Source organism: Melospiza melodia, chromosome 4 (genome assembly GCF_035770615.1).
Source record: "Melospiza melodia melodia isolate bMelMel2 chromosome 4, bMelMel2.pri, whole genome shotgun sequence".
NCBI lineage: Eukaryota > Metazoa > Chordata > Aves > Passeriformes > Passerellidae > Melospiza > Melospiza melodia.
The window spans coordinates 56287066-56312076 of NC_086197.1; the positions used below are offsets into that span (position 1 = coordinate 56287066).

At 41.2% G+C, this 25011-nt stretch overlaps 2 protein-coding genes across 3 annotated transcripts in view; one reads left to right on the top strand and one right to left on the bottom strand.

Annotated features, from left to right (window-relative positions):
* PLBD1 (phospholipase B domain containing 1) overlaps nt 1–1541 on the top strand; it is a 38867-nt gene extending 37326 nt beyond the window's left edge. Inside the window, exon 11 of the mRNA XM_063154696.1 lies at nt 533–1541. Within this exon, the coding sequence (XP_063010766.1) occupies nt 533–700 (168 nt within the window). The 3' untranslated portion in view covers nt 701–1541. The remainder of the gene's footprint in view (nt 1–532) is intronic.
* A 2959-nt stretch (nt 1542–4500) lies between these two features.
* Nucleotides 4501–25011, bottom strand: part of ATF7IP (activating transcription factor 7 interacting protein) — an 82134-nt gene continuing 61623 nt past the window's right edge. The window contains exons 12-16 of one of the 2 annotated variants that reach the window (XM_063154707.1): nt 20163–20241; nt 14596–14772; nt 13537–13722; nt 11268–11380; nt 4501–9864 (exon numbers count right to left, since the gene is read on the bottom strand). In XM_063154707.1, the coding sequence (XP_063010777.1) occupies nt 9448–9864; nt 11268–11380; nt 13537–13722; nt 14596–14772; nt 20163–20241 (972 nt within the window). In that variant the 3' untranslated portion in view covers nt 4501–9447. Of the gene's footprint in view, nt 9865–11267; nt 11381–13536; nt 13723–14595; nt 14776–20162; nt 20242–25011 lie in introns of both variants that reach the window. The other variant, XM_063154706.1, reaches the window with a different exon arrangement.

Genomic DNA, 25011 nt, shown 5'->3' on the forward strand with positions numbered 1-25011 from the left:
ATGACCCAGAGCACAGGCCAAACCTGTTTAGTTATAAACCCTACCAGCACATTTAGTGTCTGAGTTTGGGAAGACGGAGGAGGCTTGGGACCTCTTTGGAGACCATGAAGGAGCAGTGCAGAGCCTGGGTAGCAATATTAATTCTGCTGCCCTTCTCCATTCCCGAACTGCCCTGACATGCCCCGGGGATGGCCCAAGTGCTCAACATGCAGCAGAGCTTAGCGCAGACCCCTCATCCACCTGCTGCAGCCCCGTAAAATCAGGGAGGGTTGGCCTGAGGGCAGATGCTCTGGCTCTTTCAGCCTGGCAAGGGCAATTGTGGGCTTGTGGTTTGCTGGTGCCCTTCAGCACTGGCTGCTGTGTGACTGGAGGTGCCTCTGCGCAGGGGAGGAATTGCTGCCTGTGTGTGTTTCCCTCTGCTCTCTTCCCTCACTTTATAATGAAATCTCCCAGAGCTGTTCCTGCTGGCTGGGATGGGGATGTGCCAAGCCTCACGCTGCCCTTTTGCCCCGGTTCCTGTCCTTTGTTCCAGGTGTCGGATTTCCGCCTGGCTGCAGCGTTCACGGCCTCGGCCATCAATGGCCCTCCGGTGCAGGGCGGTCTCCCGGTCTTCAGCTGGAGACGCTTCAACCGCACGCGGCACCAGGGCCTGCCCGAGTCCTACAACTTCGGTTTTGTCACCATGAGGCCCATCCTGTAAAACCAGCACCAGCATCCACAAGTAGATTTTTTTTTTAATGGGAATTTTATTTCTTGTGTAATAAATCGACCTGGATGTCCACATCCCTGTGCCTTATACCTGCCTTCCCATGTCCTGCCTGCTAAGCACTTTGTACTGATATTGGCTGCTTCTCTGCAGCCCAAAGCACGTTCCTTTCTTCTGAGCTGAGTGGCCCTTCCTCTGACTGGGATTGATGAGAAGCAGGTGGCAGAGCTTTCTGTTGATCTGAGCCATCATCACAGCTGTTCCCAGAGCAGGAGTGAGGAGCAATGCCACCAGTGAGAGTGATCTGTTTCTAGCAGCTGGGACAAACCAGGTGGCTGCTTTGGGCCGTGATGGCCTTACCTCAGTGCTGGCTTGATGTCTGCCTTTTGTCTGAGTAGTGTGCTGCAAGTTGCTTCCCATCAAGCGTGCGTTCTCCATGGCAGATCAGTCTGTTCTGTACAGGATGTGACTTTTAGTGGCACTGTCAAGACTTCCTTTGTGTGGCCAGAGCAGCACAGGCTGCAAAAGAGGGTGAAGAGAAGCGGCCTGATGCTTTAGAAATGCCTCTGCCTCAGGCTGCAGGGACAGAAATGTGATGCAGTGGATCTCTTACAAGGGATCTCTCTTGGAATGGATCAGCCCATGCAGTTGCTCAGTGCCATCTTTGTCTGCTCTCTCAGCTGTAGCAGGGGAATGTGACAGTGAGATGGCTGTGAGGGCCAGGGCTACTCTTAGCTACCTGTGTTTACACCAAGGAGTTGAGTCACTAGGCTGTTTTGTGCTAGATGTTCTATGTGTAATTAAGTAAAACAAAATAAACAGCTCTTTCCTCATGTCCTTGATGGTCCAAGTTAAATAGTGCACAGCACTGCCCTGTGTTATGAAGTTGAAGAATGATGAGCAGTGTGAGATTTTAATGAAGCCTCTAGCGTTTAGCTTGTGTGATGGGGAAGGGAGCAAGTTACTGGGTGAGGTTCTAGCTAAATATTTGCTGTCAGAGTAAGGGTGATTTTTTGCCAAGGGAAGAGGGAGACCAGCAGTTACAGCAAAGCTGTTGTTGATGATGAAAAATTCATGAAAGGACTGAAGTGATTTGTTTGCTGAGGTAGGAGATAGGTGTGAGATGCTGTGTGCAGAGACCTCCTCCATGTGGGGGTGGAGCCACTGCCACAGATTGGATTGAATTGACCTGGATTGAACAGGCTGCAGCAGGCATTAAGGAGGACACTTAGGGAATGGATCTGGGTCATGAAGAACACTGCAAGGAGCTGAGCTGCCAGCAAGCAGAGGACCAAGAATCAGCTGCTTGTTTGAAACTGAAAGCACAGAGGGGCTGGAGGATGGCTTGATTTCATTGTCACTCCTAGACAATGCACCAACACTGCAGCAGCATGAATTTACTGCTTTTTCACACAGTTTTATATAAAAATACAAATGGAGAAGTTCTGTTTATAAGTTGGTCCCCAGGGACCAGGAAACTGCCAATGGATTGCTGCAGTGAACAGTGTTCTTGACCCAGGGCACAGCTAGCTAGATGCTTCCACCTGCAGGGAGTGGAGCTGTGTGGCACCTGTGATGTGCCCATGACACAACAACATGCCTGGAAATGGCAGCTTTGCCTTTCTGTCACCTTGAGCCTCTTACCCTGAGGTATGACCTTTGTGCTCCAACCTAGAGTTGTGGGACATCAGAGCTGTTCTGAGAGTGCCTTTCTGTAAGTAAATATTTACACCAATGGGATTTGTGAGCCTTTGGACTCCAGTCTGTGTGACTGTGGCTACTTTTTGCCTTTGGTTGTGCTGCTAAAGGCCACTGCCTTCCTCTTGCTGTGCTGTCCTTTGTGCTTCTTTTGTTGCCAGGCCAGCTAGGGCTGATCTGCCAGTCCTGACCACAGCAGCTAGGTCCAGCTCCTCTTCCCTGTACAGCTGCATCAGTGGCCAGAGGAGGCTTTGACGGCATTGCATGGCTCTGTTGGCCGGTGCAAAAGAACTGACAGACAGCTACATGAAGTTTAAAGGTCTCTTTGAGTATCTTATTTCCTTCTGCAGATGCCACTTGGAATAAAAAAAAAAAAAATGAAGGTATGGTCTAAGCAGAGGATTTGTGGCAGAAGTTGCCACCTTTTTCATACTCTGCTTTCAGGTTTTTCCAAGTCTTGTGGCTTCTGATTCTTTGACTTCAGGTTTCCAGGTCTGGCTGAAGAGGGACTTATTTGGTGGGGAGATGGAAGTGGGAGGTGATAGTGATAAATCTCTCTTGCCATAATGAAAAAATACTCTTCAGTCAATGCCTAGAGGAAATGACTCCTCTCAGTAGGAGCATCAAAATTGTCACATGGAACACAAGTTTTCACATGCTTTACCATTCCCCTTTTCTGAAATTCAGTAGCAAGCCTGCCCCTCCTGGTTCCAGTGGTCATACCCTGCACAGCCTCAGCTCTAACAGGGGCCACAGTTTGTCATAGCAGGAGACACTGGGGCATGGTACCAGTGCCTGTCCAGGCTGCACAGTACTTCAGGGAGAAACCAAGAGCACTGTGTTGGCAATGTGCTGGTGCTGTGCTGCTGGCTCAGATTTGCTTCTCAGCTGACTGCTGGAATTTTTTCAGTTTCCTTACTAGAAGCATCAGTGGTGTGGAGAAATGGACTTTGCTCTGGGGCTGTAGCACTTTCCAGACCTACCATGGAGTTTGTGCCAGAGCTACTGTGCAGCAAACAGTGTGTTCTGTACATTCACATTCTCACTTTGCTCTACTTGCAGTTTCTCTTCAGCAGGAACTGCAATTACAGCAGTGCTTGAGCAGAGTAGTTACGCTGTATTTGATGATAAAACATAGGTTCTGCACTATGTGCAGTACATATACTTGTAGTTTAAATAGGCAGTTTGAGAAACTCAGGACTTTTAAGTGGGATTGTGCTGAGGCATCACTTCACAAGAGTCCATCATCTTCTGGTCAATGACTTGAAGCAAATTTTAGTAAGTGCATGGAAACTAATTATTAGCATCACAAATTAATTATATGCCCTCAAAGTACAGGCTTGGCACATCAGTAACTCCATGTTTTAAGTACTCTGAGTTCTCTGCAGTTTGGCAGCAGAGTTGTGTTCAAGAGGCAGATTTTCCCAGACTGCCTTCTAGTCCAGCTGTTTATTGGTCCCAAAGGAGTTGCACATCATCTGTCAAGGTGCTGCTCCTGGCTTCTACCCTTGAGGCAGCTGGGTGGGGGGGCAGAGCCTTTCATGATGCCTGAACATGTTTTAATTAATTATTTATTTATAATTTATTAATCCTGATTTCATAACCCTGAGAGATGCACTTTGTTCTGTGCACAGCAGCTGCTTCCTGGCCAGGTGAGTGGGCCTTCTTGCTTGAAGGATGCTCTGAAAAATTCCAGTACTTTGACGAAAGCCTGTTGCTGGAAGAATGGCCATTGCTTTGGTGGTCAAACCTGGCATCTTGGAGGGCAAGGAGAGCAGCACCAGCAACTGGATTTCCATTCCTGAGTTCATCTAGGGCAACTCTGGGGTGCAGGTCACTTTATTCTCTCTGTCCATGCCTTGCAGAAGTGCATGAACGGCAACTTGGCAGAAGTTACAGCATTGCTTTGGTTTTTTGCTTCTGTGAGGGCAGCACCATGCAGTGACTTCCTGGGAATGACCACAAGCCAAAGCCTTGCTGCTCAATGTTGGTTGAGCAAGGTGGCAACTCCTCTGGAGAGGAGGAGCAGGCTTTGGGCTCTTTTTTGAGAGCTGCCTCCTGTAGTGTCAGGAACTAAGCACAAATGACTCAAACTGTTAAAAACCCGGTAGTTTTATTTCAAAGTATAAATTCCAGGCTTGTCAGACAAAACCCCACTAACAGTTAACACAGACACACACTAATCTACAGTACATACGAAAATGGGGAAAGCTGGCAACTGCCCAGTTTAAAGTGGACATTAAATCAGTCCTACATTTTTTATTTTGTATTTACAAGTCCAGCTGCAAAACAAAACAAGAAATCAGATTTGGAATTTTCCAGCAAAGGATTTTGCACATTTGACTTCTGATATCCAATAAATTACTAAAGCTGAACAGGAATCCCTGAACAACTACTACTCAGCAATTGTATTTACAACTACACCCTATTAGTTTAAGACAGCAGTACAAATATATATGTGTGTGTGTGTGTGTGTATTTATATACACACATCTGTACATATATATAGGCATATGTATATAAAAGAAGAAAAGAATGCTCAGCCTGCATAATGACAATGAGAAAGAAAGATACCTTTTTAACTTAAAAGGGATGAAAAGGAAAATTCATTGATTTGTTTTCTCCTAGCTATCCTTATTTTTTTCCTTCTCCTCTCAGAAGGTGTTTGGAAGGGAACAGATTTGCATGGCAGGCCTGGCTTAGTGTCATTTAATTTCTTCTCCCTCCAGCGTTTTCATACAATGCCCACCCCTACCCAAATCAACGAATTAAAAAAATATATATTTAATATATCAAGCTTCTATTTAAAATATCTGCATAGATATTTTTCACAAAAGGAGAATACTCAAAGGGTGTGGAAGAAGGCAGAATCACAGCTTGGTTTTGTACAGTGTATACAATACTCATCCTGGGGAATGGCTGTCTTGGGAGCAGGAACAGACGTGACCCATCCCTTTATATAATATTGGTTTTATTTACTGTACATTTAAGACTAACAGCATCAAGGAAGAGCTGAAGTGGTTATTTCTGTTACAGTACAAAATGATGTTCAGATCCTACTATTGAGCTGAGTCATGGTCCCAGTGAAGACTGAGGGGTTTTGTCTTTGTTTTCAATGGAAGCAGGGTAAGACCTCTTAATTTAACAGGGAGAACACCATGAGTGTTTCCAGCCTTGTGCTAAAAGCCTTGGGAATGGGTGTCAGTGCTTGTGCTCAGTGACCTAACATGGCCAAGGGCAGCACAAACAATTCCAAGGAGCAACGTCAGACCAATGCATAGGGGAAGGTGCTCAGAGCATGGAAATTAATTACAGGCTGAGAGATCTGCATCCATGTGTTTTCTGAAGCTGTCACTGGAGACAGTACTGATGCAGTCTGCAGTCAGTCCCCTCCTAGCATTTATGTTTTTGTATCCAATAGTTTTTTAGCCATACTGCAATAAAACAGGCCAGTGAAGCTGTAACTAGGAGAAATGCAGAATGCCATTTTGCCACCAGCACTCCACAGCAGGGCTACTCTCCAAGTAGAGGAACTAACTCAAATTACTTTCAACTTGGACATCCAGATGCCCTTGTATCACACACAGAGAATACAATTCAAACCTAAAGCACACCCAAAAGTAAATAAGGATGGGAAACACCACTGTAGTCAGTGCAGTATTTGCTAAAACATGGGCAACTCAGTCCAAGGCAGTACTGCTGAAATGTCATGTGCCCAGAGGCAGCAGCGAAACACAGAATCACAGAATTCAGACACAGAGTCAGGAACAACTTTATACCAAGCTATTGAAAGATGGAAAAATTTGCATTAAGTGCAGAGAAGAAACCAAACTCAACAATTCCACTTAAAAACCATATAGAAATTTTTAGCATATTTAAAAGTGGATTATTGGAAGGCTTCAGGTATTGATACTTTTCATTAAAGAAGAGACCAGTCTAGAAGCACAGTATTAACAGACCTGTACTGAATGTTGCCAAATATTTTGGTTATACTTTCAAATAAAGTCTGTAAAAGAAACAAATTGTTTCTGATTGATTGTTGCTAGCAGAAAGCTTCTCAATAGTTTTAAGCATTCTGGGAGGTTAAGGATAATAAAGCCATCAGCCATTCGACTACATGGGAAAAACTGCCATGAGGTAAGGAATTAAGCTCTACTCGTGTTTGTTAGCGACTCACTGCAGAGATCTGCTCCACAGTGACAGTGACTGCACAAAACTGGGACAGTTTTCTCTTTGGGCATCAGTGATTTAGGGACCAGCTCTCTTGGAGGTCTCCACACCAACTCAAAGTCAAGGTGTGCTTTATCACACATTTCTCCACCAGTACTTGCTCAAGATACTGAAATTCGACCTTTAACAGCCCTGCTGGGATGGAACAACAGGGAAGTGATCATTGACGCCAGAGCTGCAATGTCTTTGGTCAATGAAGTGTCTCACAAAATCCTGCCAAAACCCCAGACTGCTGCCATACAGGCCAGAAATGGATCTGGTAAGACAGAAGCCAGTTTTTACAGTCAGTTCAGTAAAGAACTAAATCTTTAGTAAGTAAGTATGAATCTTCTTTCTCTTAATGATGCAGCCCACAAAACCTCCAAATGGAATGACACACCATCCCTATTAATATCTCCACGGAGGAAAGAAAATACTTTAATGCAGGACTTTCACCCCCTGCCTATCCCAAAGGAGACAAACCTAACAAGGGATATCTAAATGGAAGCTCCAACTATAACAAAGCTCACTTATCGTTTGGGCTGGAATAACAACTAAATAAATGAAGTTCTAGGTTGTATCCTCATGTTTATTTCAACTTTCAAACTGTAAAACTTCATACTACTAATACAGCCAAAGGCTCTTTGGTACCACCTCAAAGACACATTAACAAAAAAATTGCCCAAGGACTTGACAGCCATCAACTGGAAATAACTGTTCTAATCTCTATTACAGAACTGTCTTTATAAGGACCGTAATTTAGTCTACTTCCACAAACAATCTAAATGCATTATTTAGTAATTATTCCTTAAAATAAGCAAACAGAATATTTACTTAAACACAGAAAAATTCAAGGAGCTTTTGATAATAGCACCAGAAATACAGGGACAATTGCAGATCAAAGGAAAGGTTACACATTGTTCATATACAGTGTGAACCTTCTCTGAGGATACTTGGATTAAGCCAGAAGTTTTGCTTGCCAAAATTAACTTTTAAATGCAAGTTTTCATACAGAGAATATCCATAACTCACCTGAGAGAAGTGACACTCCCAGCTACATGAAGTAGTGCATTAAATCAGATAGATGTCTACATTGCCCTTTTTTTCGTTGTAAAGGTTCTAAACAAAGGAACCACAGCTACAGAACCCATAATCTCTTAGAATATTTCAGCCCTGTTTGAGGATTTAACTTCTGTGATACTTTTTCAATCTTGCTTCACACTTCACCATGCTGGTTTTGAGAAAGAGCACTGAAATGACAAAATGTCATAGTCTGCACCTTTGCTATATGGTGAAGTAGATTAAAAAATATCTTTCCCCTCTAAACCCATTGTTTAGTTCTACGGGGTAGGAATGCAACTGAAAATTGCCAAAATTCAATCCTCATATCTACTTTCTTGTCCAGGTGTGTTACAATTGTGTTCTGCAAAAAGCAAGTTTAACAAGTCAATGACAGCAGGGGAGATGCACCAATTTCTTTTCTCAGCTCAGAAACATCATGAAAGCATCTATTAACATTTGCAATCACTCACAAAGTTCAGGCCAGTGTCTAAAACAGTTTCTAAAACCCCCTTGGCTACATCTGCTTTCTGCAGAGGCAGGCAGATGATGGGAGAGAGACGCACACGGGGAAGCAGCTCCTCCTTTTGTACTCACTGAGCATCCAAACGAGTGCAAACAGGCAGAAGCTTTCATGGCACTGCACCACAGGGGTTTCTTCTTTGGCTGAATTGCAGCTTTCCCAAAAGAACCAGGAAAGGCTCTGGTGGAAAATAATGTCTGTATACTCAATATTCTTGACAGGACAAAAACAACTACTCAGTAAGGAAAAGGTTGAGTGATACTGCAGATAAGAACAAATTCACAATCAGCAGATGTTACACTTTCTTGTCTTTACATAAACAGCAATCACTGCAGGCCTGGAAAATGAGAAGCACTGATAAAAGACTAGAAGGGTAAAAGGAAAAATAACTCCAAGCAAATAAAAGAACACCACAAGGTATCTGGCTACATTTTATTTCTGAAATTATTCTTTAAGGCACAAAATAAATCTAAAAAATAGGGCTGGATGTATGAGGGGAGGAACAGAGACATTGCCAGAACTATCAAGGTGTGAACGGAGACTTTACAATCCAGTTTCAGATCTGGGAATGCTCCCAGGGTGAGTAGGGGAGGATAGTGAAAATAGAGGAGCATTCTTACTTATAAGAGGTAGGAGGTTGTGGGTTGATTATTCTTTCTTCTCCACCACCTCCAAATTTACATGGGTTCCTGGCCAGACTCAAGTTCCCTTCCCTCCCCTCAGAGAGCTTATTACAGTTTGTAAGGTAAGACCAGACCACTCAAGCCTCCAGTAAAAAAAGTGAGACCTTGAATCACCCTTCATGTTATGTCACAGAATGCTGGGGAGGGGCAAGAGGCAGATCTTTTTTGCCCTTGTGTTGGTGTCTCAACAGACATTACAGATGTATATGTTTTACTTCAGACAAACTGCAATTTACTATTTTGTTTCCATTCTGAAGCAGAACCCCAGGCATTCAGGATGTTCTTCAATAAAGGATAGTAGGTATCTAGGTGGAACACCTGTCATGGAAGGAAAACCAAAATTTTCAAATGGCCAATGGCATGAACTATTTAGAAAAAACAGGCTCTCTTGCTGCAGGTCAGACTTTATTTCTCTGTTGGTTCTGAGTGCATGTAGTGTATCACACAACTGTCTAAAATAATCCTGCAGAGTGGATTTAAAGGTGAATTACATGCATGGGATCAACTCCTCCCAGAACTGGGGTAATTCTTGATAGCAGGACAGGTTTCAAGGGTCCAAAGATCTCTAGTTTAACTGCTCTGGGAAGAGATCACATCTGTGGACTGGGGGTCACAGAAGGGTCCAAAGCGTCCATAGACATCCTTAGCCCGGACTGCAAAGTAGTATTTGCTGCCAGACACGAACTGAGTCAGGGTGCACGCCATGGGCAGCGGCAGCGCCTTCACCTCCCCGATCTTCTTCCACTGCGAGGCCATGGTGGCGCTGGGGTCCTCGTGGTAGGCATACAGGTGGTAACTGTCCACGGTGGCACAGCTCCGGTCCACCTCCATCACGCTCCACGACAGCACAATCCCATTCTGGCTCTGTACCCGGGCCAGCTTCAGCTGTGGCTTTTGAGGTGGAGAAGTGTTGGCGGCTTCGGGGGGCAGACGTGGTGGCTGTGGTGCCTCTGGAAGTGGAGCAGGATGTATGGGGCGTGGTGGCTCCTAAGCAGCACAAGAGCAATAAGGGAAAAGTCAGAATCTACAGCAGTGGAAGGAGCCTTCAATTCATTATTCCCCAGGTAACTGGAAGCAAATGAGCCTGCAGTCACCCAGCCATCAGAACTCTCACAGGCAAGGCAGCAGCTGCAAATGATGAGAAGGGGTGGGAGCAAGGATGCCATAAATTTTTACATTATTAATATTTAAATCTCTAGTTGTGCAAATGACATTAATTTCCCTGTACCCCTGTATCCCACAGTAATTTCCCTGTATCTTCTTTACTTCCCAGCCAGGGGGGATGAACTCAACACTGTGCCCTTTACCAGGACTGGGCAAGCAGGTTCACAGTGACTTTGAACCAATCTACATTTGAGCTGCTGTTCCCACGTTACCTAACACCTCAGACAGGGCATTAAGCTGACAACTCATCCTCTCTTCTACAGACAGGTATTCAGTCACAAAAGGAAGACAGGGTAATGATGACTCATAGATTCTATCACTTTAAATTGATAACAGAAGCTCAGCCTCACTTTCCAGAAAATTTTGAAATGAGGGCACAAATGTGTCTTTCCAGTGATACTTCTTTTTTATACTGCAAAAATAGTCCTAGTCCCTCATTTATATTAGTTAGGGTGAATTTAGGAATGTGGTTACCATGCTTCAAGCCTGAGATCTTTCAGGTTGGAATCTGGGGTAGTTTTTGGCATCTTAAGTGTTCTGTGTGATATTTGCTTCCTTTATTCTCATTATTTATCATGGACAAGTGCACTGAGTTGATTATGTCTAGACTAAAAGGATGGTAAGCCACCTTTTTGACAATATATTTACCATTTCAGGACACTGTAAGTAATGTGACCGCCCAACATTGGCTGTACAGGAAATGTAGTTGAAATGAAATTAAATGTGTTAGAGAGAATTCTCAAATTCTAACCAAAAGGGGGTTTAGGTGATGCAGAAGTGATCACCCTCAACACTGACTAAAAACCTTTGGAGTTTGGGAGTTGGCAACCTTGGAGATTTGGTCTGCACCTTGTTCTCCTAACTCAGTTTCGCAAAGAGCTGTACTAAAAAGTGGCCACCCAATTCATAGCCAAACCATGACAACACATTTTACTGGCAGTTTTTCTGTACACTTGACTCCATGAGTCACCTGCAGACAACTCATGTACTAATTTTCAGTATGTTCTCCTGGTAATTTGGAGAAGGCCAGGGTGAGCTAACAGATTGCACAGCTTTTATCATTCTGGGCAGGCTGTAGGTGACTGGGTGGTGCCATGCCCAGAATTGGCTGTGGAGTGTCAACAAGGCATTTGAGTGCTCTGCAGCTCACACTAAGAGCAGCCTGAGAGCGCCAGTGTAGAGACAAGGCTGTACATTGGAGGAGGTGGCTGGAGAGCCCCACTCACAGTGTGCGCTTGCGGCGGCGGTCGGTGGTGCACCGTGAGCTGAGGCGCTCCCGAGCCCAGAGCCAGCCCGTTGTTCACCACGTAGGTCGTCTGAGGCATCCGCACGGTCACACCTGCAAGGAGCACAACCAACACTGAGCATTCCATACTTACAGGCGGCTAAACACAACATTGGAAGACCAACTCCTTGGTTCTGCTGCGTGAAGCCAAATTTCAGACAGACTCTTACAGCTGCCAGCAGACTGATGAAGCACTGTGTAACAACAAAGTCACCTCCCATCCCCTGAAGCTGTAAAAGTGAGACAGAGCGAGTGCTTGTGTTTGCAGAGGGGACAGAATGTTGTTTTAGCACTTTGTAGCATGAAAGAAATGGGTGAGGAGGAGAAGCGTGGGAGATACAGGGAGCTTAAGTATGAAAAGAACAATTACATCATTTTGGGATTCAGAAAGGAAAAGAGAAATGCTGCTGCAGCACAATGTTATTCACTCAGAAGGCTGTGCTGTGGATGACACTGAAAGCAAAAAAGCTAAGTCACTGTCCAAGAAGCTTGTCCTCCCTCCCAGAACAAACTCCATGATGGACACTACTTCACAGGCATCACTGTTTTCAGTCATTCCCACAGCAAACTAAGCTGCCTGGCAGGAATAAACTAGACTGTTTTACAGCCTTGTAAATAATAGCCAAAACTCTTGCAAGCTACCAAATTTTCATTCATTTTATACCACATCTAATTATCTTAAAAACCACTATCTATTCACTGATGGAACGTTTATGTTCTGTGAACTCAAAGCCTTCGCTCATTGTTATGGATTGCCTGGGTTATCCCTCCATTTCTGTTGAGAAATACAAGATTTGAGGCAATCTCTACGATACCCTAGTTCTACACTTGTGTAAGACTGAAACATTCTAATACTCCAGAAGACATGCTCACAAAGCAACACATTATCAGGAAACCACAGTTATTGTATGGCAATTTCTTTTCTTCATAAACACACATCAAACTACAATCCATAGGGAATGAGGGTCAGAAATCTGTGTAATCTGTGAGTGCAAGGCAGGGAGCTCAGTGCTAAATCTTAATGCTTTAATTTAAAGTGCTAAACACTGGGCAGGTGCTTTGTATCTTTTTCTTATTGGAGTCTCTCTAAGAAGCTGATGAAGCTTGTGTGAACTCCTGTGTTTTAAACTGTAACCTGAGCTGGCTATTTCTCTGTGAGAACCTGGTACGATACACTGGTTTAGTATGACTGTAGCTCTGTATCAGGAAACTACAACCATCTGAAGATGGTCAGAAATGCCTTAATAAGATACAAACATAGCATCACTTCTAGGTAGGGATACTACTCGAGGCAGAAGTACAAAACTGCAATTTGCAAAACACTTTGGATGGGTTCTCACAATTTTTCAAAGACAAAGTGCAGCAGTGCTCTTACTCAAGAAGCATCTGCTACTGGCACTAAAGGCTGTTGCAATGATAACACAAATCAATATACATCAGTAGCAGCATTACTACCAGGACATCACAAAGGTAGGCACATACTCATAAAACTGGGAAATTTATGTTAAACATAAAGGTGTTAAAACAACCACAGTGTAGAAATTCTGGGGAGCCAAAAAAAACAGGTAAAATCCACCACTTTGTAACAAAATATCATTTAAGTTCTTTATTTTTGACATCTATTACTCATTTCAGAAAATGAGTTTATTGCTAGGAGAAGGTATCACTTATGCATTTGCAAAGTCAAGGGGAACTTGCCAACATTTCTAGGAAACTCAAGCATATATCAATTTCTGATACATCTGGTGAGAAATTTCATCTCTTGAGGCCTTGAGAAAGGAAAGAAATTTGCTGAGCACAGGACATCAGAGATTGCTAAGGAATTACACTAGGATGCCTGACAGAAATATACCTTTTAGACAGGAAATCAAACATCATTTTCTACAGTGATGCTTGTCATATTACCTTCCACTGCCTTGTAAAGTATGGGGTGTGTCAACCACAGATACTTAACTGGCAGAGCTAGTGCCTGGGATGACTTAACTCCAATTTCTCCTCATTCACATAGCTGCAAATAGAATTTCTTAGTAGCTCGAGAATTTTCTAAATTCTATAAACTGGGAAAAAAACCCTAAACTCTCTAACTAATACCCGTATTGCAAAAAGACCAAGCAACACATCCAAATCAAAAACATAAATGCCACATCCATGAGGTAGAACGCACCACGCTGTGTCATGGTAAGAAGCACATGGAAGGAATCATCCCTTACCTCCAGTCTGTGGGGTGACTGGCCTTAAGCCCGGGCTGGTCATGACAGCTCCTCTTACAGGATTCTGGGCTGGTGGGGCAGGAATAGTGGTATAGACCACCTGATGGTTAGCAGGGGTTCTTGGGATAGGAAGCTTGGGATTAGCTGGAGCCACGGGCCGATGAGTTACATTCACCGCTGTCGACGCTGAAAAACAGACAGAGCACATCCTAAATCTGATTCCATGAGTCAAAGCCATATGCCTATTCCAGAGTACACATGTCCTTTGGAAAACTGACTCATCTGAGCCATGTCAAATAACAACTGTGTCTGCTTTGGGTACTGCAAGAGAAGCGAAAACAGCCTAAACGGTATTTTACTGAAATATTAAAGTCAATATATATACAGCTTCCTAACAGAAAAGATAAATATAATATCTCCCCCACTCCCTGCAAAGGTCTTGCGTGTAAGGACAGTGGAAGAATATAAAATCCATCAAGGAGTCTGCAGAACATAGTAATCATAAGGGAATTCCAATGCCAACTAATCTTCAGCAATCACAAACAGAAAAAGAATAAAAGGAAGAAAAAAAGAAGATCTGTGTTTCTTTAGACAGGGGAAAACAATCACACTGCAAAGTAATATTTAACTAGGGCTAGAACTTCAATGTCAGCCTCGCCATTCCCTCTGCCAAAAGAATTAACTGCCAATGGACAGACACAAGAGTGATGCTGATAATGTTTTTTCCCCGTTACTTAAAGAAGGTACAGGTTGCTTCTCCTTCACTTTTACCAACAGTAGTATATTTCATAACTTCCATGACTATCCTTAGCAGGATTTTTTCCTCTCCATAAATAAAATTGATCCTGAATTCTTTTCAAATCAATAGAACTATCCTTCCCCTTTATCAGTTTAAAAGAAAAAATGCTACGGGAAACCGACTAGAATGAAAGATTATGAAGTGACTCAAACATTCTGCATATTCACTTTAAAAGATTAGCAAAATGTAGAGCACACAGCAGTCTAACTCAAGGAAAAAAGCAGCCACTGCACTCACTCAGTGATGTCAAATGAAGTTACCTGTTGGTAACACATGGATGGTGGTCTGGGAAGGGCCACTTGTTGGCACACCTGGCTGCTGCACAGGGCTTGGCTGCAAAGGTGGCATAGGCTGCAGGGGTCGAGTCAAGGGCTGCGTGGGTATGCTCAGTCCTGGCACAGGTGCCTGGCTCTGGTTCTGCTTCTGCTTCTTGCCATCTGCTTTAAAAGAAACAAAAGATATAGGCAATAGCAAACAGAAAATTTTATTTCTGAATCACAGTTCCAAGCACCATGGAGTTTTACAATCCTTTCCTCCCTCTCCCATTTACAGACTGGTGAGGATATTCGAAGCATGACATTTCTCTGACCTTTTTGCTTATGCAAACAAATCTGCAGAAAACTCATTTAAATCTTCTTACTTTCAACCCTGCAATTTCCCCTGCCCAGACACACTCTACAATGTTTTATTCTATTATCATGAAGTCTGCATATTTCAGAGCAATTTGGAAACCTGAATTCAAGGGAACACTGTGCCAAAGTCTTTAAAAGTTGTTACTAAAAGCAAGTCTTAAAGCCTTTAAAGGCCTGAACAGTGCAGTACTCAAATTTTGTTCCCTAAATAAATCTTGTCTACCTTTGATGTTTACATCTTTTTATTTGCTGACTCTTTCCTTTTTTCAGTCTGTTAGTCCTCTTGCTGCTCTTTTGAATTTTCACAGTATTTACTTAAAAAGGGGGAAATTGCTTTATTATTTATAAGAAATTTTAAAAAGAAAATTTGTTTTATCACATTGACACCCTCCTCAACATGACTTACTGACTTGTGATACTGACAAATATTGCATGTATCTGTAGCTTACTACTGCAATACGTTTTCCTTCTTTAGTTTATTTGTGACTATATAAAATATTAATTAGAGTGCAAGTCTGTATGCAATCAAGACTTTGCACAAGTTGAACTAAGAAAAATTGAGAAGCTTTCATCTGGACATTAAAGCAGTAATGTGCAGAGCAGGCACCCACCCCTGAAGAACTAAACACCACAAGATAAAAGAGTAGATTTTAAGGACTGATACTCAAAAGGATTCTCCACTAATAAAACTGTACATACATCAGCCACTAATTTAGTAAAAGAGCATAGAATATAAAGATGACAATATGTAAATACTCATTTTACTCTTGAGAAAATAGAGTAATATAGTGAGGACCACATTTAAAATGTTCAACTAAGTATACCAGCTAGATTTGAAAGCATTAAGAAGAGGGTTAATGCCACCATAGCTCAGTGTTGGGGTTTCTGGCAGTTTAAGACTATTTGGATGGTCTCCCTGAGCTGTGTTTAACACCAGCTGCTAACAGCTTGAAGTAGCAGTACCCTTCACAAACTGCTCTATGATTCTATGAGACATAATTACAGAATCACAGAATCATCAAGGTTGGAAGAGGCCTTAAAGATCATCTAGTCCAACCATCAACCCTGCACCAGCATAGTCACCCCCAGACCATATCCCCAAATTCAAGACCTCAAGAATAAAACACAGTATGAATTGCAGCCCATATTGTTTTTCAGTAGACCCAACAGCCAAGCTACTTCACTGAATCCACTGTTCAATAAACTACTGACTCCAAAGAGATTCCTACAGACATGTATACACATCTGTTTTTACTTCAAATATTTAGAGACTGCTGCACGTCTCAACTACCACTGAATAATTTCAGTGATGTGAGTGCCTTCTTACTCATTACTTACAAGATGTACTTACAGTGCAACAACACCTTTACAGCCTACTGCTGTAAATGGGGTTCAAGGAAAGACGACAGTCTGGACAAACAAGAGGGATTTTCCAGTTTTGCTTTTGTTTTTGATTTCACACTGAGCAAGTTCATTTACCCTTGACAAATCAAGAAGAGCCCTGCTGACATTCCAGTGACTGGAAACTAGGTCAGCATTGCACCACCCACAGGAAATGATGACAGATAACTAACTAGACTTCATTAAATAAATGGAAATAAAAGAGGCAAAGGCTATTTAAGCAAAAAAAAAAAAAAAAAAAAAAAAAGTGAGGAAGACTGGGTACATAGTAAGCACAGGACTAAGATTAGAAGTCATTATGGAACAGTTTCCAATACTAAATGTACACAGCATCATATTCCCAACAACCTTGGACCTAGAGGACACAGAAAAGTATGATTTATGGAAATAAGCATAAAATGGAAACTGTTACTACTGGAGGTGTAAGCAAAACTCCTACTCTAACATACAAATCAGTAGAGGGACTAATTTCCATGCCAGAAACAGTCTACAACACTGCAGTTATAGCACAAAGGAGTTTTGAACAGTGTTCTGGTTCATAACTGGTATAGGTGCATTACAGAACACCAAGCATGCCACAGGCATGCTCAAGAATAAGAAAAAATTATCCAGAGAACTACAGATTTGTTAACTAGATAAAACACCTTATAAAATAAAACACTGATTATGTATATAATAATTTTCTTACAAAATAATGAAAAAGCAGAACATAGCTGTTTTAAGAGTACATTTAGGAATCTTTCTTAGACTACAGACCCACTTTAGACTAAATCTAATAATTGTTTCAATATTAATACAAAATAATTTGATGATCCTTTTATAAAAAGGCCAGCAAGGTCCAAAGTGCAAGTATTGCAAGATACTTGCAGACAGAAAAGCATCTAGATTACTCTTAACATGGTTTCTCAAAAATTACACACCCTCTTCATTCATAATTTTTGCACAAATCAGAAGATGATATTAGATATTAGCAGATAATAAGATCTATTCACATACCTTTTACAGTAGCAGCATTAGGCTTACTTTTTATGTGGGTTATAATGCTGTAAAAGACAATCAGGAACTGATGTTCCCAACAACACTATGTAAGTGTTGATCTTGAATTTGAATTAGTATTGAGCTAATATTCCTGCAGGAAACACCATAATGCTGAAAGTATTTTCTATCCTGAGGTTGTGTAAATCTGGGAGAAAATAAAACCTGCTCCACATTTGCTGTAAATGAACTTCAGTGGAAAAAATACTTGGCCAAAGGTATACAGATGCTTATGATCATGCAAAAGCTCTTACAACTGTAGTCTTCCTCTGTTTAACCTTGAAGTTTTTATCAGAACACATTCCTGAGAAACTTGCTCCAAAATCCTAGTGCTGTGTTCTCACTGCAGGGTGAAACTCAAGCTTTTATTAGGGTTGCCTATGTTTCTAACAGTACATATTAAAAACCACTGACTTCTCACACAAATTCTAAACATCAACTAATCGGCATTGGCTTCAGACTATCAGCTTCTGCTTTACAGGGAAGAGACACAGGGGGGCTAACCCAGCACAAAAGTACTCCACTAACCTTCCTCCTAATGGAAGGACAGTATTCTAAGACCTGACATTAAGGGGAAAGAATCTCAGAATATCCCACTGGATAAATTTTTAAGATACTGGCTCAAGCCCCAACAAAGAAACTGAGGAAGAATTAAGCTGCAATGGAGCTATGACTCTGTAGCACTCCTACCTACAGAAGCAGTCTTACAATTGTATGTGCAACTGTGGTATTGATCTTTTGTGGCAATTGTGAGGTGAGCATCTACTTCATGCAATTAGGAAGAAAAAATGTTATTTTCAGAAACTTTTAAGATAGAAAAATATTAGCTGAAATATATTACAATACTGTGACATGTTACTTTAAAATATATCCCAAATCCATTTTAATCTATCTGCTGGGTGTCTTTTACAAAATATTAAACAGGACTGGGGAGGTTAACCTTGTCTGACAGGCTTGCACAGTCTTAAGGTAACCACCTTTTTATCTTTTTGAGAACTAACCCTCAGAAGAGATGACAGTGATAAAAACTTGTTTGCCTCAGCTATTCTGCCACTCAGCTTGTCAAGTCAAACTCCTGGCTGAAAAGGACCTCTGGTGGCTGTGTAGTCCAATTTCTCGTTGAAGCTGGATTGCCAATAGCAATTTATTCAAATGATCTGTGGTTTTGCCCTGCTAAATCTCAAAAACATTCAATAGGACAGTTTCTACCATCCCTCTGTGCAGCACTATGCTGATTTCTTTCCTCCTCATTCCTGAACTTGTAGTTCATGGTCACAGTTCCTTAATGTATCACTTGGCACTGCTGAAGAGAGTTGTGCTCTGTCATTTTTGTAACTATCCTCCAAGGAGCTGCAGGCTGCCCTGACATTGTCTCTTGCTTAGCTCTCAGGTCATGCACTCCAGGCCTTCACCATCCTGACACCATCAGTGGGGGCCTCTCCAGTTGCTACCACAACTCTTCTGAGCTTGAAGAAAAGGGAGCCAGAACTGGACACCCTATTTCAGCTGTGGTTCCACCAGTGTCAGTTTGGGGGAATACTTAAATTGAAATGAGAACACAGTGTCGGCTCATACTCAATTCACTGTGAAAAGCAGACAGTCAGCAATCTGAATTGCATCATGCCTCCCTAATACTTGTGTACCTCACACACTCCCTTTTTGGTGATAACATCACATGGAACTGTTCAAGGCCAGGCTGGATGGGGCTTTGAGCAACATGGGCTAGTGGGAGGTGTCCCTGCCCATGGCAGGGGGGGTTGGAATGAAATCACCTTAAAGATCCTTTCCAACCCAAACCATTCTATAACTCTACGATTTCTCACTAGAAGAAATGCTACCACATGCCAAAATGATTTTCTACATTTGTGTAATACAAATGCAAAGCAAGTCAAGCTATTAAGAATGTTTGTGTAGAACTTGAATGCACAAGCTAGAGAAATAACTATCAAGTTTGTCCAGAGGAATCAAACTTCTTGGTGGCTGGACTTCATAATATAGCACAGGGACATGCATTTAGAGGCCAAACAGAATGAAAATTTTACCTCCAGTAGTAGAAATATGATTTTTTCCCAATGGAAATGACAGCACAGCACATGGCCTTACGTAGAGACTCATTACTTCTGTAAGTACTACCATTCTTCACTAATCCAATGCTAACTATAATTAGACTGGCCTACATTAACACAAGATTTATATAAAAAGAAATGTGTTCTTTTAAATGATGAAGTGCATTGAAACTGCCAAAGTACACAAGAGCATGACTATATTTACTCTGCTCTTGGCATACAGTCCTAAAGCAAACAATAGTTTGCATTTGGTCTTTAAACTCTTGCACATAAAGTGTTAGTTAAACAAAAGATTAGAAGTTGTAGTACTCTAATGCCTAAATATCAACTGTAGAATTAAAAGGCCTTTAATTATAATCAGTAAACAGAAAAAATAAATACATCTAGAAGAGCTTTTGAAAAGTTCATCAAGAACTCAAACATCTCAAATTACTCCCCAAGCCTGAGGTACGTATGCACAGATAGCCCTAATGCTTAAAAAAAAGAATAGTAAAATTCTTTAAGACTGTAAAAAAAATTCCTTTTCTTTAATATCTAACATAATTTCTTGAACAGGAGTCCTATCTAACTGAAACATCAAAGAAAAGAATACACTAAGCAGAAACAGAAGTTGATTCCTTTCTGCCATTCAAAGGATGAAATAACACTTGTAGCTCAACTATCCCTGCAGCTAGGAAAGTATTTTTCACCTACCTTGAGAGCAGCTGTCATCCTCTTCATCCAGTGTAAGATCAATGACACCTCCTGATTCACTTCCTGTGAACTTCCCGCTCTGAAAGACAAAACTCCTTCATTTTGCAAAAGCAGATCCAGGGAACACAGGTGGAAAAGGGACACATTGTACATTCAGGAGAGATCTCAGAACTGATACTTATTAGAAAGGAACTGATGAAATGATCAAGAGAAGGTAATTTCAGACGAATATCCCAGGACTTGAAAAATGGGCCATAACCAAATGACTGTATTGCAGAAACAAGTATTAAAGTATTTTCAGCTTTGTAAGGAGTAAAAACCCCTGATGAATAGTAGCACATTGCTGTTTTACAGGTAAATGCATAACAATTTGCTGGTATAAAGTATATTTCAACTATGACTCCTAACATTTTATTCTGGTTATAACCTGTCCTTTCCTCTGCATAACTTTGACAGAGCAGTCATCAGGACAATGCATTACTTATCTTGAGACAGCTTTGCCTATGTACTTATGAAGACACTGACTTCATATTAGGAAAAAGGGAACTACCCTGGAACTTGTATGCTTACAAAACACATCAAAAATCATCAGAAAACTCCAACTGTACTCAGTAATTTTATTATTGTGTTCTCACCCATTATGAAAAACTTTAGCATTTATTATTCTACATACAAATCTATTTTTAATCTTCCCTTTAGAGAACATAAAGAATTCTTTTAAGCTATTGCCCAGGTTATATGTTTTAACAAAAAACCCTAGAAGACCATCAAACAAGATTTATCTTGTAGATCAATTGCTGTCCATGGCTGGTCAGACTCTAGAGATCCCTAACATTTTCCCTTAGGTGATGAGAAAAATATGGGGGAGGTCTTATATATTTCTGTGATTTTAAAGACACTTTCTAGAAAACAGTCATGATTATATGAGTTTCTACTTCCTTAAACTTGCTACAAAAAGTAGTTGAGGTTTCTTCTTCTTCTGTGGAGAGATTATCACTTATTCTTGGACTGAACTGCTACAAATTTATGGATTAAACAAGTTTCCTTAGGACAGACAAGGAGTTACAAAAGCACCATAATTATCAAATATCTCTGAGCAATTAACATGGGAAAAAGTATAAGTTATCACACCCACATGGTCTGTACAAATGCTGACATGATACACCCTAGGAATATTAAGAGATTTTTCTGTGCAGTCAGATGGTGACAGATGCACAAAGCCTAAGCATTGAGATTATCTGCTCTATGACCTATCATTTAGAAAAAAATAGGCATTTAAGGAAGTCCTAAAGGCAATCCTCACACAGGCAAGGCTCTGAGGAGAGGCAAAAAGAGGCATCTTATGATTACTAAATGCAAGTAGAAGCTGCTTGAATTATCAGTCAGTGAATCTGGAGTGCCTGACATTTCTCTATATTATCCATGATTACAACCTGATTTCTTTTTGTCTTAAGTACTGATGCTGCCACTGATGAAATTCTGCTAATAAAATACAATACCAAATTTAAGTACAAAATATCTAACTACTTATATTCACAGGTGGTAGAAGAGATCTCTATAGGGATTTATCTTTCCAATACATAGAGAAACATATTTCAGAGTTATTAACATAACATAATTCTTCTGTTGAGTGGTTGCTATTTAAAATACTTTCTAGCTTCAGGTTTCTTAGTATGATGAGCTGATTTAACTTGAAGCTTAAGAAAAAGGCACATTAAAATAATCAATGATAAATTAATTAGCATAAAGTCAAGAGGAATTTCATTCCAACTGGATGATCTTCCCAGCCACCAATGTGTATTTTGAACCATGGCTCCCTCTGCCAGGAGAAAGCAGATTGATAAATGGAGAGGGAGATTTAAAAGGAACTACAGAAAGAAGAAAACCGAATATCAAGCTATTTCTTCCCACTAAAAAATACATTAGTCTGAAGTAACTTCCTTTCAATTCTTCCTCTGCAAGGAAATCAAAATCCTTAGAAAAATACTCTGTATGACAGCTAACTGTTTTGAAGCCCCACTTGACTGTGCCAGTGAGAAAGTTCTTTGAATTTCCAAGTCAGCAAGCGTCACAGCATGCATTTCTTTATTTTAATAGGTCTGGAAGGCCCAAATCCTGAATAAGCCTTAGTTAAACAGACTTATTAAATCAACTCAGCCAACAAGGTCTCATATGTGCAATTCTCAGGAAGAAAGACCTTCTCTTGGCCAGCTCCACTGTTCAAGGCTTTTTATTAAATGACCCTGGACAGCGATCTCCTCAACAGGAGCAATGCAGAAGCAGTCAGGCTCCTTCTGCAGCCCAGCCCAGAAGCTGCAGATCTGCAGGGCTCTGTGCAACAACCCCAGTCCTGGTTCTGAGACACCCATTCCAGCTACCCCCAGCAGATGCTGTACTCTATACACAGCACACCATGAAGTCCCCAGCCAGATTCCCCTACTTCACCAACCATGCATTTCCCTCAAATGAAATTTAGGGAAAATCTTAAGGAAACTTGAGAAACCAATAAGGCTGAACATTGTGTTTCCTACCTAGAGGAGCATGGTGTAGGCAGGGCATCCCCAAACAAAAGAGACTGCTCATTATGCCTGCCATAAAGGTCAGCATTTTGACTATTTGCAGCATCCACCTACACTCATAAGGAGGAGAAGGAGCATCCATTTCTATAACCCATCGTGCTGACAGTTTTCAGATGCTTGTAGATATCTCAAATTCAAGATTTCATTTGAGAATGAAAATGAAATCCAGGAAGAACTAGCAATCTGGTGTTAGAGGACTGGTCCACACTACTTCCCCATGGTGAAATTAAGCATCTCCATGATCTCAGAGAGCAACTTTATCACCTTATCCAGATGTTTCTGGAGTACTGACACCACCAGAATGGTTGAGCTACAAATTTAACCCCAGAGCATCATCTCTGTGAAATGCAAGTAATAGTTTTCAGAAAACCCTGTGCCCAACCAAACTAGAAAATAAAAGCACCCTTTTTTAGTATTGTGACTATTTCACCCAGAAATTCTCTCAGGGAAATTTTTTATTGTACAAGGACTTGTGGCAACTCCAGTTTACAACAGAACTATGTCTGAGGAAAAACTACAGAGAAACAACTGCTCTTTTCTTCCATAAAAAGGAGGGAATGGGATTCTTCGGACAAGATTGCCATGTTAGACATAAGAAATGGAGATTCAGACATACTGCTCTGAGCAAAATTAGAAGACAACTTCAGAATGCTTGCAGCCCTGATGAAGTCAAGAGGAAGCCTGGCACTGGACGTTCAGTCATATATGAACAACACTTTCATATGTGTCAAAAACTGAAACAAGAGAACAAGTCTTTCAGCTCCTAATATTAGATTTCAGCAAGCATTTGGGTAGAAACTGGTAAAGCAGAAAAGTCTAGTCAAAGCATTGTGGTCTGCTATCACTTTTTAGCTATCTCCAAGCACAGGAAGCCAGCAACATGAAACTGCTTCAGCTGATCTCAGCAGAAGAACAGATGACGCCATCTTAACACCCTTCTATCAGCGCAGCCATATCAGTGAAATAATGGAAACCATTAATGAGAACCTCAAACATTTGCCTGATGGTTTGGTTTATATACTGCCTAGCAAGACTTAGTAACAAAGGATTCACACACCTTAGAATACAAATAAACTGAAACAGAAACAAAACAACCACATCATAAATTGATCTGTATATACTTAAAAAGTCACAGTTACAAATAAACACAAAACCAAACAAACCCAACGAAAGTGAATAAAATCACAACCCCACAGAAAACCTGTCAATCCTTTGTCAGAACCAGTGCACCTGTCTCCAGACCAAACAGAAGCTGCACTTAAAACTGATTGTTTAACACAGCATCTGGGCAATTTCTAGTAATCTAGCAAAAAAGGTCTACATTGAGATTTAAAAGAAATATAAACTACCAAACCCACTTTTCCATACTTTTACAGCTCATGTATCTTAATGTAAGTGCCTTTAAATTCCAAGTAAGTAGAAATCCTACAAAATACTGTAATTTACATTGTCATTTTGGACCTGTGTTATCTCAGCAGGCGAGCAAAGCTTGTATAGCCTGGAAGTAGCAGCATCATGGACTGAATCCAGTTAATCACAACTGTATCTGAGCTTCCCTTGTTTAAATATCTCTCCTTTCATATGGCTGTAACAGTCTTAACACAAAACAGTGGAATGAGAAAAGTGAATTAAAAATGGAATTAAAAATTCAAACTAACAAATCCCACTCTGAAATGCCAGAGTTTTAAATACGTATGTAAAAATAAATTTAGGAAGAAAGTAAGAAAAATACAAGACTTCATATTTTCTTGACTTCCCAGTTTTAATATGGCCACATGTTTAGTCTTCACCTGGTAGGTGCACTTCAAATTGCAATTAAAATGTTTTGCATAAGAGCAATGTGTCCTGTAACTGAACATTTCATACTGAAATCAAACTCCAGCCCAAGACAACACATGTAACAACTTGGAGATGAAAGGCAAAACACAAGGTGAAGATGGCAAGGTACAACTAAGAGCAGAAACAAAGGTGAAAAAAGGAAGCAGGAAGAAGAAAGGTAGTGGGGGAAAGGAAAATAACAAGCCATGCAGCAACTGAGCCTGCACCACCACAAACACAGAATGATGGGGCAAATGTACTCCAAAGTTACTTCAATATTCCCAGCGTTGTGTAATTTCCCTGAAACAGCCCGCAGAGGAGAAGGCCCTTTGCATTTACAACCTTGATCTGTTTGGAAAAATGTGTTCTTTAAAGAAAACCTTGTCAAATTGCAGGCCCTCTGCCCCAGCTGCTTTAGTCTGCAAAGTCATGTCCACACCTATTGCTATTAC